Source organism: Pholis gunnellus (assembly GCF_910591455.1).
Source record: "Pholis gunnellus genome assembly, chromosome: 22".
NCBI lineage: Eukaryota > Metazoa > Chordata > Actinopteri > Perciformes > Pholidae > Pholis > Pholis gunnellus.
In genome coordinates, this window is record NC_136549.1 from 16,332,710 (window position 1) to 16,344,917 (window position 12,208).

General features: G+C 46.1%; 1 protein-coding gene across 1 annotated transcript in view; it reads left to right on the forward strand.

The window, feature by feature from the left end:
- The window catches only part of celf2 (cugbp, Elav-like family member 2), a gene marked incomplete at its 5' end in the record, with an annotated part of 111,236 nt that overhangs the window by 37,865 nt on the left and 61,163 nt on the right, over positions 1–12,208 (forward strand). Inside the window, one exon of the mRNA XM_079184090.1 lies at positions 6,960–7,156. Within this exon, the coding sequence (XP_079040216.1) occupies positions 6,960–7,156 (197 nt within the window). The remainder of the gene's footprint in view (positions 1–6,959; positions 7,157–12,208) is intronic.

Sequence of the window (12,208 nt, forward strand, 5' to 3'; positions counted from 1 at the left end):
ATGAATTATGTTTCTGTTAATTGACTTATTTCGGGCTGCAACTAACAAGTTGTTCTCATTCTCCACAATCTTCTGTTTTATTCTTGTTTCTATCTGTATCATTATTTAAATCGTTCATCTTTTTGTCTTTAAAATGTCAAAGAATACTGAAAGAAATTCAGTATTTTGATTTGTTTTCTTTGTATTCTTACACTATCATTTAAGACAAAGAGAAGCTGCAAATCCTTACAATAATCGACCATTTTTTCGATTATAGATTTATCCATTATTGATTGTTTCAGCTCATTCAGCAGACGCTGAAACTGTCTTGAATCGTTTAATCCATCACAGTGAACTTCAGCTCCGTCTTCAGCTAGAAGATGCACAAAAACACCGGCATGTCCCTTTAATACAGACCGTGTTCCACGACTTCAGTCGGTACGTGTTTAGATGTGCAACCACTGATGACTCTCCTCTGCAGTTCAGAGTTCAGCTCCTCGATAAGTGTGACGCTTCTTCACCAGGCTCTCGGGGGGAGTGCATGAAATGCCGGTGTGCTGTGTGTGTGTGTGTGCGGGACGAGGTGGCACGACGACAAAACACGTGGTTCAAGTTCCCTTTAGCTCCTGAAATAACTTCAGCAGACGGGGTGCGAACCCCGGAGTGAGATTTGTGCCGGCCTTTTGAAAGGAACCTCATTCATCAAAGACACGGTGTTCATGAACGGGAATGTTTCTTTTCTTTTTTTAAACGGATTCAAGAATAACCTTCAGCTTGAATAGAGATTTTCAAATTGCAATTTTCAATACAAGTTCTTCTTCCGAGCTCTCCGCTGTGATACATTCACTGCTGTGTGTTTTTGTTCTTAGTGTTTTTTTCCACTGTGTTCAAAAGGTGCAGGTTTGTTTAAAGGTGGTTCTCACCTGGATTTTACTCCCAAGTGCTGCTGTTGTGTGTCCTGCTGGGAGCGAACACTATTCTCTACACGGTCCTCTTGTGATGTGCTCACAATGTGAGATTCAAACGCACAAAATACGCCGGTTTATTCTGAGAAAGAACACATTCTTACCGAGCTGTTTTCACGGCTAATGAAAATGAACATTCCATTAATATTCCTGTTTACGTGCAGCCGAGCACGCTGCGGGTTTAATTCCCCGTCAACGTCATTCAGGGTTGTGTTTGATGAAGGCTCCGTGCCCCGACGGGTTGTTTATCAGCTCAGAATGTGCAGCTGCTGGAGCGGCTCGTGCCATTTTGCTTCTTCGGGGTCAACAAATAACGTTTTCTATCGGCTGTTTGACCGTCAGCGTTGTGATATTTGTGCATAACCTAAAACCTGCTGATGTCCAAGTCTTCTGTCATGTTTAAAAGTTGGTGTGTTTTTGGACATGCAAGAGAAGATGGAGAGAGAACTGAGAACTGATTATATCTCAAAGGAATTAATAAAACAGCAAAAGACAGAGTCGAGAGTTTGTATCAGATTATGATCAATAGTCGAGTCAGCTTATTGAATTAGCATCTTGTTTCATCTATTTACACTCTACACTGTATTTTGAAAATGCTAATTTTATGCAGATTTAAATTGGTATGTTTTTATATATAAAAATTCTGTTTATAATAGAAATGAAAAGCCAGAAATTGAAATCCAGTCAAACACACGAAGGTCATTCTTCACCTTGTGAGCAGATATTTATGATAAGATATTCTAAACTCAAGCTTTGCTTACTATGTTGTTCTTTCTGGAGCTTCTTCAACCGTATCCGTCCTGAGATAAGGTCAAATATGACAGCCGTATACAAAAGAGGCTTTTTAGATCCTTCTCTGCACAACAACTTCACCAACAGGTCAACACAGAACTACAGCCAACGACAAACAACAACGACTTGATGTAATGGAGGGACGGCAGCTTTCATTCATTTAATTATAAAGAGCATTTAAGCATTTTCATCCCAGGAGACATCCTCATACTGTGTGTGTCTATATATATATTATATATGTGTGTGTGTGTGTGTGTGTGTGTCTCCTCTCATTAGTGCAGTAGCTCGTTAGCACAGAGCTAGCTGAGCGTCGGGGCACCGGTGCAGCTTCATTAGCCGCTGTGACATTCATCTGATCGTTTTGCCTGCGTCGCACGCGCCGCCACGTCTCCATGGAAACCCTAAAATGCAAACACACACACACACATCACACACACAGTCTTGCATAGACCTAGTGTCCTCCCCCCCCCCCCCCCCCCTCTACAGCAGAGAAACACTGGTAATGAACACATGAAGCGTGCTGTGTACAGTACGTACAGGTGGCTGCTGTCCCAGCTCTATAGCTCCGAGGTGGGCGGAATATCGCTCATTGTAAAGTTCAAGTGAATCACAGGCAATATCCCCCCCCCCCCCCCCCCGGGAGGCAGTTTACCTCGCTGTAAGTCAGTTACAGATGAAAAAAGGGAAAGTGTTCCACATGAATCAGTCGATACAGCACGCCACTCATTTAGTTTGAGTCACTAATCCGCCTCGCGCCGCCGCCGACACAACCGGGTTACAGAGCGGGATTCACGCCTCTCACGGTGCGTTTGTGGTGAAGTTGCTAATCTTGTTTTACAGTTTGATACAGCGGCGGAAAATATTCAGGACTATGAAATGAATTGTGTGTGTGTGTGTGTCGTTCACAGACGTGTCGGTATGTTGAAGTGTGTATTAGCTCAGTTTATGACGTGATGATGACATAATACATCTCACATTGAATCCATCTCTGATATCTGTGATTGTACGTCAGACACAACTCCGTCGTGAAAGATGTTCTAAGTTGGAATCACATTTTGTAAAACAACAACATGTGGTCACGGCACATTTCCTCCAAAGGTGATGATGTGAAATGATGGACGTGTGTGCGTCCTGTTCCTCCACGTTTAGCTTCAATTTGTGTCCGTGTGAAAGTCGTGCAAGAGTCTGTCAAGTGTGTACGTCTGAGGTGACAGTTGTGTGAGTGTGTTAACATGCCAGCACTTGTGCGTGTGTCTAGGTGTGTGTGTGTGTGTGTAGCTGACCTTGTCTGCCTTACTCCCTCGGGGGGGGGGGGAACTGATGTTTCTCACTCTGCTTGTCAACAAGATTAGTTCCCCTGTGGGACCGTTACACACCCTGCAAACACGCTGCCAATGACAAGAAGTGTGTGACAGCTCGGCCCTTTCACGAAAACCACTGAAGTGTGTTTTTGTGTGTGTGTGTGTGATGGTGTGTGTGTGTGTGTGTGTGTGTGTGTGTTTGCGCTGCGATCGAGGGGTTAAGGGAGTCAGAGAGGATGTGTGTTTTAGAGCAGAAACAGAAGGGAAAAACAGCAGGGGGATCAGCGCAGCCAGCCTGAACTGTAGCCTGTGTGTGATGTGTGTGTGATGTGTGTGTGTGTGTGTGTGTGTGTGTGTGTGTGTGTGTGTGTGTGCCTGGTTTCTGAGAGAGAGAGCCCATGCTGAGCTCTGAGCTGTGCTTACTCCTGGACCTGGCACATCTGCATCCGTCTCCTCTCTCCCTCCCTTTTCGTTCCCACTCTCGCTCTCAATGTGCCGCAGGTATAGCTCGACGCTGTCACTGTTTACTCTGTGGAGGCGGAGCCTATTCCCTCTACCTGTGGTATTTACCATATTCACTTTGATTCTTAGTGTTGGGCCTTCGCATCGATACAGCCCAGGAAGATGACAGTTTAAACGCACTTAAAGCCGCACAAATCGATATTTTATGCTGCAACGATTTGTCGACTAATCGATTTGTCAATTAGCAGAAAAAAAGTCGATAAATCGTTCACGTTATTTCGCAATTTTTATGCCAGAAAATTGGCTAAATTAAACTCACCGAGCCGTCTGCCGCTCTGTTAGCCGTTAGCAGTTAGCCAAATGCACCGTCCAAATCAATTGCAGTGTTTTCAACACAACAGTTGAAAACAGCTGTGTCATCACGGTGCCCTTAGAGGTGAGGGGTCAGCGGATCAAACAGACACTAAAAGGTGTTTTGACAAAGTGCGAGTCTACGCAAACCGCAAGTGGGACGTTGAGCACGCAGCCATAACCGGGCACCCAAAATATTATGCAGTTTGCTGCCCAGGTTAGCCGAGGACGGACGGACAAAGACATGCACAGTCACTCACGCACAAGCATAAATGACTGATCGCATGATCCTAAAACTTCATAAAGTCATATTTCCTATGTCCCCCGATGCCTCCAGTCTTTACGCTAAGCTAAGCTAACCACATCCTGACAGACGTTGACGATTGGCATCGATATTCTCGTCACACCGTCTGAAAAAAGAAAGCCAGCTTGCGCGTTTGCCAACATTGTCAACGAGCGTCTTTTAATGGAGGCCTGAAGAGCTGCGAGTGTAAAATGAAGATCATGAATGAATAAATAAATAAAGTACCGTCGTCGGGGTTTTTATGGTCAATGTGCAGCTGTAGTTTGGATGAACGAGCCGGCTGTCTAATGTGAGTGTGAGGTGAGGGAATAACAGCCCTCAGCAGCTGCTTCAAAGACCTATACAGACACTTCTTTTCTTTTTTTTTTTGCAGCCTGGCTCGGCACACACACTCGGTGTAGATCAGCCCTCTGTCACGGCCCCCGTGCTGCAGGGAGACCGGAGTGATGGAAGCAATAGTTAAGCCATTAAGGCAAACAATTGGCTCAAATTGAGAGGGGGGGAGGAGGGGGAGAAAAAGAAGAGGGGGGAAGAAAGGGGGAGAGATGGAGAGGCTATGGCACGAGTAGATCCACTCAACGACTTAATCCGAGCCCCAGGACACTCTCCCGCTGAGCTTCACACACACACACACACACACACGTGCACGCTAAAGCTCTGTCTGCTTGCAATAACACCTTGTCAGTCTTGGCCACGGGGGCGAATTGGAAGAGGTGCTCATTCCTTTGTAGCGAGGAGAGTCACACGATTTCTCCCAATCACCTCTGGGGGGGGGGGGGGGGGGGGGGGGGGCTGAGCATGCGGTTCTGCGTCCGACCAAAGTGTGCGCCCATATTCATTTTGTCTTAACGGGGAGGACGGGCTATTGTCCCTAGAGGTCCCTGAAGGCCTCACGTAAACAGCCAACAATGAGGGATTGTCTCCAGCTATTTTCTTTCTGCACACACACACACACACACACAGCTGACGTGTGTGTCAGAGGGTGAAGGGATGATGTGCTGCTAGTCTGAACCCAGCGACCTGCCGGGGACGTTTATATGCCTAAACATCAGCCGCTGATAGGGGACGGTAACTCCTCGCCACTGCCCTCTTCCCTCTCTCTCTCCCCCCCACACCGCCACCCTTGGGGGCTCCCCCAGGCGTCGGGGGGGGGGGGGGCCCACACCCGCCACCCGCCCTGCGATTTATCGGACAGCTTAGCGAGGAGCGGTTGCTGCCCTCAAGGACTGTTAGCACCGGTTTGGCTCGTTGACTTCTCCGGTTCTGGCGTTTTATTTGACATGTCCTTTAAGTCCTTTAAAGAATTGGGCGTTTCTGCCGAGCGCCTCGGCTCCTTCTGCAAAAGATGGATGGCTCACATTCAAAGGTCTGGATGTTTTGTTTTTTTTTAGTTCCCCCTCCCTCCCAGACTCTCTCTCTGTCTCTCTCTTCCCCTCCCTCCTTCCTCCCCTCTCTCCCTCGCTCTCTCTCGCTGAGCTTTATAGGGTGGTATTAGTGTTGTCAGCTAACCAAGCTCGGGATTTGGCTTTGTTTTGTTTTCGCCTCTTAAGATAATGCTCTTTCTCTCTCCTGCCGAGAATAACAAAAGGGAAAGTAGAGCAATAAAACAGCACAGCCGTTGACTTTGGTTTCATTGGATTGGTTTTCAGCCATCTTAAATAGACCACAGGCCTTGATGGCAGTGATGTGTGTGTGTGTGTGTTTGCAGCCGTTTGCGTGTGGTTGTCCTCTAAAAACACAGTCACGCTTTGCCTCGCCGCCTGCTCGCGTGCCGCTCTCGTCTCCGTGGGGGCCGCTGAAAGCCGTTTACTCGCCTTTATTCGTCCGTAGTTAGCGCTCCAAAACGCGTTGGACGGACGCGGTGTGTTTCTGTGAAGATAAAGTCTTCTAGCTCTGCGGTTAAAAAAAAAAAAAAAGAAAATGGGTGGAAAGCACTTCAACGGCCGTTTCCAAATACGCATTCCAGATGTGGAACCAGAGCGATCGGCGTGGAAGCACCTGTGTCCCGTTAGAGGGGCCCGGAGGTTTTGCTGTACTGGTCCTGCATCCTAATCCCTCACACTGTGCGACCTCACCGTCCGCCACGCCGCCACGCTGCTGATCCGCCGCTCATTCGTGCAAACGTTGCACACAATGCAGCGTAACGGCAGCAGGTCCTCGGGACTCAGGCCTACGGTGCGGATATCCGTCGCCGCATCTTCATTTTCAAAAAATCCACTTTTAAGGGTCAGCGTGATGTGTCAGTTTCCTGATGTGTCCCGTCAGTATATATAGAAGATGCCAGCTTCAGGGATATCAGTGCCTCACTGCTGCGTGCAGAGAATTTATATCAGTGCGAGTTTCAGGGTTTTGGTGACGGCCTGGAGGCCAGATATCGATTTTTAATTAGCTACAGTGGTCCTGTCTGAGATGTTTTTCTCATTTGGTTAAAATTACACCACAGTTTGTAATTGTGCGTTGAAATAATAATGTAACTCCGAGGGCGTACTTCATGATTTTGTCCAGGGAAATCTGCTATTTTGGATTTTTCAGATAAACTGAAGGAATAAATTCTCTCACCTTTAGGAGAAGTTGTTTCTAGGAAGTACAGAATGTCTGTTTTTGTTTCCCGGTCAGGTTTATCTGTGTCTGAATGGGTTTTACAGCTACACATCAGTTACAGTTCCCAATTTAGCCCAAAGCTAAATTATCCCAAAAAGTGTTATCGAACAACAAAGTGCTGCTGGGACCACGAGTCTAAATCCTACCGGTGTCGTTGGTATAAATAAAGCTCCTAAACGTTCTCTCCTCTGCCTCTTCCAACAGTAACGGCACGGCCGGGAAGATGAACGGGGCGCTGGAGCATTCGGACCAGCCGGACCCGGACGCCATCAAGATGTTCGTGGGCCAGATCCCGCGCTCCTGGTCAGAGAAGGAGCTGAAGGAGCTGTTTGAGCCGTACGGAGCCGTCTACCAGATCAACATCCTCCGAGACCGCAGCCAGAACCCTCCACAGAGCAAAGGTACGATCCACCGGGTTCCCTCTCAGCGGGAGATATTGTACGTTTCACTTGACTGCTCTGATCTGAAGCCCGGAGCAAAGTCAGATCTTATGACTGCAGATTAAGATTTAGTTTCACTCGTTCACTTTCTGCCCTCCTCTTCTGTCCGTTTTCTTTTTTCTTTCAGTCTTTCTTGTTTTCGTCCTCTTTGACTCTGTAATTGTTTTCTTACTTGGTTCCTCTCTCCTTCCTTTTTCCATTTCTTCCCTTCCTCCTAACTCTCATTCCTTGACTTTCAATCCTTGACTTTCAATCCTCGCTTCCTTCAATCTGTTCTTTGTCCTTTCTCTTTTCCATCTTGCTTTCTTTTTTCTTTGCTAATTTCTTTACTTCCTTCTTTCCGTCATTCCTATACTTTCTATCCTTCCTTCCTTCCTTCCTTCCTTTGTCCCTTCTCTTTTCTATTTTGCGTTCTTGTTTCTTTCCTACCTTCTTTCCTTCCTTCTTACCCTCATTCCTTTACTTTCTATCCTTCTTTCCCTGTCCTCGTCTTCGTCCTCTATCCGTCTTTCTTTATACTTTCCTTTGTTTCCCTTCTTTGTTTCCTTTCCTTTCCTTTCATCAGACAGAATAAAAATCTTCCTCACTGTTAATTTCATTTAATGGGATATTTTTATTGTTTTGCGAGCGTAAAAGATTTGAATGGATGCAGATACACAGATAGACACATTAAAAACGCAGGAAGAGCAGAATGTTTGTTCTCTTCCACAGTGACACAGCGGCAGCCGTCGGGCCGTCCCACCTAGTTAAAGGCAGAACAAGTGATCTACGTGCAAAATGACACACATTTCGTGCACCATTTGAAGACAAAGACTCGCCTCGCCAGACTTAAACAGTCAATTGTGCAGCGCCGCTTGATTCAACGCTATTTTCTCCGATTCCTTTTCTTTTTTTCCCCCTTTTTTTGATGAATTTGTCAAGTGTGAGAGCAAACAAAAGAGACGCCAGCAACGAAACGGGCAGACAATAGCGCTGCCACATTAACAAGGCATCAGCCGGAGTGGGGGCCGATGGCGCTCCCGATGAGACACGCAGAGTGGGAGGAAAGTAAAGAGAGAGAGAGGAAGGGGGAGAGAGGGAGGGAGGTGCGTCCGTCCATCCGACTGTAAAGCAAACTTGAGGAGGAGTTTCCAAATATGAATCAGTGGCGATGAAGCGAATAAAGCAAGTGAACGCGCATCGGACTGAAAAAATGGATTTGAGTTATGGATCCATGAGTGTGATCGACTGATTAATGTATTGATTGACTTTGACGGTGTTTTGCACCAGTGAAACTAACTAACTAAGACGTGGACGTAGTCGTCGTGACGTCACCTGTTGGTTTGTGGACTGATGTTTTGAAGCCTCGGGTTCTGCAATTTGGCCGTCGCCATCTTGGTTTTTTGGATCCAGTGAACAGGAAGTGACCATATTTGGACTGAGGAGGCGTGACTTAGAGACGCTGTATACGACCTGTCAATCACTGTGTAGCCCCGCCCCTAAAGCATCCCCTGCTTTATGGTCTGTGTGACTCTAAATGGACCATCATTTACTAAATGAACATCATGCTGTATTGAAGAAGACTTGAAACTAGAGATTGAGACCATAAACTCATGTTTACAATGTTTACTGAGGTAATAAATCAAGAGAGAAGTAGAGTCATTTTCTCATAGACTTCTATACAACAGAATGCAGCTTTAAGACGCTTCCACTTTGGCTTCATTCGTCAGAACCGTAGTTTTGCCGCCTGATTAGCTAATCTAATAAGATCGAAGATGATGATACATTGTTATAATCAGATTATAACGCATTCTAAGTATCTTTATAATGCGTTACAGACCGAATGCTTTATTGGGGACGGCCGGAGAGGCAGCCGAGGTGACAGGAATTCTAGATGACACGCTGTCGAGTTCTGAAATTTAATTTAATTTTCGCTGGCTAAAAGCTGTGGCGTCGTTAACCTTTCTGCACCTACACACTCAGTCTGCTACTGTTTTTAGTCTCTCTCTCTCTCTCTCTCTCTCTCTCTCTCTGACTGAGTCATATGAGCTTATGAAAGCCTCGAGACAGCGTTCTGCCAAGACCCAAATCAACTCTTTTTATTTATTTTTTTCTTTAGCACACCAACACACTTGTCATGCGCTTTGTGTTTGTGAGTCTTTTAGCCTTGAGATGACTCCTCTCCCTCCCTCGTTCTCTCTCTCTCTCTGCCGCGTCTGAGGAGGAAGAGGAGAAAATAAAACACAAGGCCAAAGTTCCTCCTCCTTTCCTACAGCTTCCTCAAATCTCCTGCTCCATCTTCACTACCCTTGAAATGAGTTGTTTTCATGGCTGATGAGTCAAGAGTCTCACTCACCGCCACTTCTGCCGGAGATCAAACACACACACAGCCACCTACCATCCCTTTTTATTTTTGTTCTCCTACGACAATCTCCCTCCGTACGCCTCGCTTTTATTTATTTTTCTCGCTGTGCTGCCTGCAAGGTGGAGTGTTTTTAAGAGGAAATGTAGCATATGATTGGGCTCTTACTGGCCTTGTTACTCGCCGGCTTTGAGCGCCGTTGTTGTTGTTTAAGTAAGCCGCGTGGCCTCGTCTGCACCCCGCTCAACTCCAGGGAGCCGCAACGGCCCCCTCGCCGGTTTCACCGACGGTAATTTTACCGGTGTCAGGGAAACTGTGGCCCCTTCTCTCTTCCCTCGGCGTGTTTATTTTAAATTAGCGACGGTGTTGTTTGAAAAGCAGCTCGGCCATTTTGGGGGGCAAATGAGCTTCGCTCTGATGACCCAGCGGCGACCCAGCGGCACTTTCCCCCTTTTATTTCTGCGTGAAACAGCAGTTTTGATTTAAATGAGCTTGTTAGTCCCACTGAGACGAAGAGAAGAAAAGTTTTCCTCGTAGCCGCAGCTACGAGGCTTTACAACTTCTCTGTTTATGTCTTTGGGTTTTCTGTTTGGATCCTCATTAGCGGGTCCAGAAAAGAGCGTCGACAACAAAAAAGACAAAAAAACAGCACAACATGGTAAACATTCATTCACAGCGCGGGATGCTAAAGGAAATGTTCAACTCGTACATTTATGGAGACTGAGCCTCGTCCCAACTTTGCAGGTCGAGATTCAGTCTTTCCGTGATTTGTGAGGAAGAAGAACTTCTCTGTTTTTGTTCTCAGAGTAGATGTGAAGAAGCTGGAGCTTTGGTGTAAATGCAGACCAACGAGAAAGAGTTCCTGCTTTCATGTAAAATGCCACGTCGGGCTTTTAAATCTAGCATTTCATCTTGATCGATCAGGCAACTGGTAAAAAATAATTAAACACATTGGGGGGGTTTTTTCGACGGAAGTAGCCGAGGAGTGAGCCTGTTGATGGCGGCGGGTAAAGACGAGGTTTATGAACTGAAGCGCAAGTGAGCGTTTTCCATTATTCTGCAAACAGGAGTTTAACGTTAGAGGATGTGGGCGAAACTCCAGATTCATCTACCTAAATAAAGATGAAACATAAGCGTTAACTTAAGTCTACTCGAGGCAAAATCGGGAGTAAAACGACATGATCTACGATGTGCAAACACGTCGTAGATCACAGAGGTTCTCATGGGAACACGGGTCATCAGGTCGACTTGCATACCTACATGTACATGACCTACATGTCCACATCAGTCTCTGACTCAAAGCTATCCGGTTTCTGTTCATTCGATTGAACCAGCGTGTCCGCTTTGCTCTAAAATATTGTTTTAAAATGGCAATCAGACTTGGGCAGACATTGGACTCGGACAGCTATGAATAAATTACTGATTAATTACAGGAAGTGGAAGATAAAAACCCCAAAGACTTAATGCTCGCTCAGAGCTGCGGCTGGAGCACAGTTCCTGCACGTCAAAACCGCAAAGTGGATATCTGCGGATCAGCGTAATCCTTCTGTTTTATTATTGTCATCCTCTGGCGTCACACGGCGGTCGCGAGTGCTGTTTGAGAGGCTTCTTCAGCCTGACGAGGATACAATTCCTCCAGCAAACACAAGTCTGAATATCTTTGGCATGAAGGGATATCCTCACTCCAAATGCATCAGCCTGCAAAAATCCATATTGCAAATAATTCAGGTTAGCGAGAAGCCTTTATAATATATAATATCCCAGATTAGTTGTTTCTGGCCCTGAAGCATTAAATCGTGTCGCCATTGTGCGTCGTGTGGAATCCATTTCGCAGTTTGACCCAGGTGTGTGCATTCGGGCTTTTTACTCCCGACTAGGACAGTCTGGGGAATATCGCGGCGCCACTGTTGGTTTAATGTGTTTGGAGTTAATAACCAGATGAGTGGATGAGCCGGGGAGGAGGGGAGGCGAGTGAGAAATGGAGCAATTTGGCATTTTGTGCTGAAAGAGAGAGATAGAGATGGAGGGAGAGATAAAGAGAGAACGAGACAAAGAGAGCCAGAGGGGTAAACAGAAAATGGTCCTTTTGCTAAAACACAACCTTAAGCGCCATGACGGGTTTGTTGCTGTGTGTGTGTGTGTGTGTGTTTTGGCAGGGGACGCGCAATGTCATTTATCTTAATGATACAGCAAGCCCACATGAGCCGCCGAGACACACACACACACACACACTTAAGTTCACACATGCACAGAATAAGTTTAATGTCTTCATTAACAGACGATCTCCTGCATAACAGTCGCTGTGCACAACAAGGCCTGGAAATTATTCAAAAAATAACAACATAAATCACGACGTAATTCAAGAGAAATGAACAGTGTGCAGCTGGATCTGAATGGAAACCTTGTGGTGAATCATGTATGGATGGATTTTTAAAGAGAAATGACTCTTTGGTAAATACTCGTATTTGCTTTTTTGGGCCGGAGAGTTAGATGAGAAGATTAATACCGCCGTCTGGTCGTTTAGTTGTGAGGACTTGCTGTCAATTAACACAGAGCGTAGGTGAGAGATTCCAGCTCTACAGCGAAAACAAACGTATTTCCCAAACGGTGGAACTGTTCCTTTAAAAGGTCCTGCGTGTAACATTTCAGGAATATTCATAACTATGTTTTAT